The sequence below is a fragment of the Rhinopithecus bieti genome, unplaced genomic scaffold (assembly GCF_001698545.2).
Source record: "Rhinopithecus bieti isolate Rb0 unplaced genomic scaffold, ASM169854v2 scaffold_13352, whole genome shotgun sequence".
Lineage (NCBI taxonomy): Eukaryota > Metazoa > Chordata > Mammalia > Primates > Cercopithecidae > Rhinopithecus > Rhinopithecus bieti.
The window spans coordinates 62,988-65,892 of record NW_016808026.1 but is presented as its reverse complement, the minus strand read 5'-3'; the positions used below and the strand labels follow the sequence as shown (position 1 = coordinate 65,892).

Genomic DNA, 2,905 nt, shown 5'->3' with positions numbered 1-2,905 from the left:
AAAGAAAAGAAAAGCATTTAACAATTGCAAAAGTATTCAGACACACTAAATAAAGTATTTTAAAAGTACGAAATATTTCAAAAGTTTGGTGTGTTTTAGACTTTATTTTTATGTTAGTAATTTAATTCACTTTCACAAGCAGATATATACAATGTTTAGATATACATTTCAAATGGGAATAAGACTGCTTCTGATATTCTTTGATTTTTTTTAACCATTATTCCCCTCAGGGCAAGATGCTTACACAGACTAAATTTTATTTTCTTATATATCAGTGGATCTCAACCGGGGACAATTTTGTCCTCCAGGGGTCACTTGGCTATGTCTAGAGACATTTTTGGTTGTCACAACTTGGCAGGGGGGTTGCTACTGGTATCTAGTCTGTACAAACAAGGGATGCTGCCAAATATGCTACAATGCACAGGACACTCCCCACAAGAATTATCTGGCCCAACATGTCCATCGTGCCATATTGGGAATTTTTATTCACCTTTTCATCTAAAAGATACATTTCAGAAACTATATAACTTTACTTGACTCGATTCCACAGGTGTTACATCAGTCTTCTACTTTAAAATGCTAACCCAACACATGCTTAGTACTCTCAGTAAATGTCTGTGGAATGAAAAAAAAAATGTTGAAGGGAAGCGCACTTTTATACGCCCCTGTTTCTTTCGCTGGCCACCAGGGGGCAGACCTTGGTGGAAGCTTGAAAGGAACGCTTTGAAAGATCCTATACAAAGAAGTTGCTTTACAGAATCTGCTGAAACCTTAATGACTGTGGACTTTTTCTGTCAGCAAAACCAAATTCAACCTACAGGATGCACCTGAGCCTGACTGCAAAATCTTTTCCAAGTCTGGCTAGAGTTGTAGGAAACCACAGGTACCGTAAATCCTTGAAGGGGGAAAAATAGCAAGCTTCACAGGAAAAATGGGCATTTTGTGTATCATAACTACAAATTCATAAAATGCAAACTAGACATGAACCACACTCATTTGGTACAGTTTTAATAATTTGGACACTTAAAATAGAACTGTTGCCTGAACACATAGTCCCCTTTTGTGGAGAAAAATTACACAGCCTGTCACCAAAAAGTGCTATAGTGAAATGGGGGGAATTTTTTTCCCAGCACTTTTGAATCCAATATAGAACTAGCTGCCAGGGAACTTGGTATATTAGCTCAGTTTAAAATGGCAGCTTAACAAATTCAAACCTTTCTTTAAAAAAAAAAAAAAAAAAAATTGCCCCAACTTACGTCTTGCAATGCCTGTAAGTCGTGTTTGTCTTTAAGTGAGACTGAAGTTTATGATATGCCAAGGACTATGGTAGCTGTGAAAGGCTCCCTCATATCACAGGGCAGAGAACCTCTCCGCTCTCCACTGGGTTTGTTGATTTTTAGAGGGAAGGATTTTAAGCAAACATACCTTCCCACAGATGAGCCCCTGGAAAGCACTACGGCCGTTCATTTCCAGTTTCCTGGAAACTGTTTTCTCCCCTAGCTTGACTGTGATGCTCCTACCTGGCGGCCACATCCGAAGACCCAGGGTGTGTGTAAGGACTGACTGCCCATTTGGTTTAAACAGAAGAAGCAAAAGAGGTCCTTAGGGGGTTAGCGCCCGGCCCCTTCATTTCCCCTTCCGGCCTTAAACCCTCTGAACCATTCCTAGTCCCAGCTGTGGTTGTCCAACAAAGTAAATTGCAGCCCATACTCCCTAGGAAGATGACCCAACGTGACTCATAGTCTTCAAGTTACAAAGAGTTGGACGGATGCTTTGTGGGGGTTGTTATTCTCTCTCGCAGGCAGACGTGGCCACCAGCCCCAACAAAGGACACGTTGCACCGCCCTGGCCCAGGTCCAGGTCCATAGGATCAGCGAGGCCAGGATTTTTCCCAGGTCCACTTCGGACCTACCCAAGCTCCTCATCCTACTCTCACTGCCACCCTATCCCTCCCACCCTTCCCAAGGGGTCCCCCTGGGGCCAGAAATTATTGGGAGACTCCCTGTACTTCAGGGAGTCCCACTGGGCCCATATCGCATGCCCGCTCCACGATGGCCTCCCATTTTGGTCTCGCCTCTGAGTTCCAAGACTCACTGCACGCATAACCAAGGTCCTTCTTTACCTGTAAATAAAAAGCATGACACCCAGGCCCAGCAAGACACACGACACACAGCTGTACAGGCAGACACCCCCAACACCCGGACTGACGCCCTGCCTGTGCGGCGCGCGGCCAGGTCCCCTCCACCAGAGCGGCGGTCCGACTCGGCTCCCCCGGACTCACCAGGTCCACCACCTCCCTCTGCCGGAGCTGCGCCTTTTGCTTCCCCTTGGGGATCTCAGAGGCGCTCGACGGCGCGGGCAGCTGCAGCAGCAGGAGCAGCAGGAGGCTTCGGAGCCGCTGCGGGGAGGCGGCGGGGCCCTGGGGTCGCATGGCTCCGGGCTGCCCGGCAGCGCGGAGCTGGAGGCGGAGGAGGAGACCGAGGAGCTGAACGTGGTCAGTTTCTGGCCCCGCCGCGCTCGGAGGCCGCCGCAGGCTGCATCAATGCGCCTTTCACCCGCGGGCCTCTCTCCCTCCCTCAATACCTCCCGCCCCCGCGACACCCGGAGCTTCCATCCCGTAATAGGCCCCGAGCCCCCACCCCGAGCCGGGCGTGGGGCGGACCGAAGACGGAGCCCGCCCTCTCCTACTGCAGTCGCACTGCCTGCCAGGACCCCCGTGGGGCTGCGCAGACCCCAGTGGAGAGCCCGCCTGCAGGGTCGGGGCGGAGTGGCCGTGGTCAGGAGCCGCAGGTCAGGGACTCCAGCAGGGAAGACAGCGCCGCCTAAATGAACATTTTAGAGACACGTGGCTTAACCTGGGTCCAGGAGCCACCTTCAAGGGCCGTCAGTCTACGGCTTGGGTCGG

At 50.2% G+C, this 2,905-nt stretch overlaps 1 protein-coding gene across 1 annotated transcript in view; it reads right to left on the bottom strand.

Moving 5' to 3' along the window:
* The window catches only part of CTHRC1 (collagen triple helix repeat containing 1), a 13,453-nt gene extending 10,855 nt beyond the window's left edge, over window positions 1-2,598 (bottom strand). The window contains exon 1 of the mRNA XM_017885205.1: window positions 2,282-2,598. Within this exon, the coding sequence (XP_017740694.1) occupies window positions 2,282-2,431 (150 nt within the window). The 5' untranslated portion in view covers window positions 2,432-2,598. The remainder of the gene's footprint in view (window positions 1-2,281) is intronic.
* Between the last annotated feature and the right edge of the window lie 307 nt (window positions 2,599-2,905).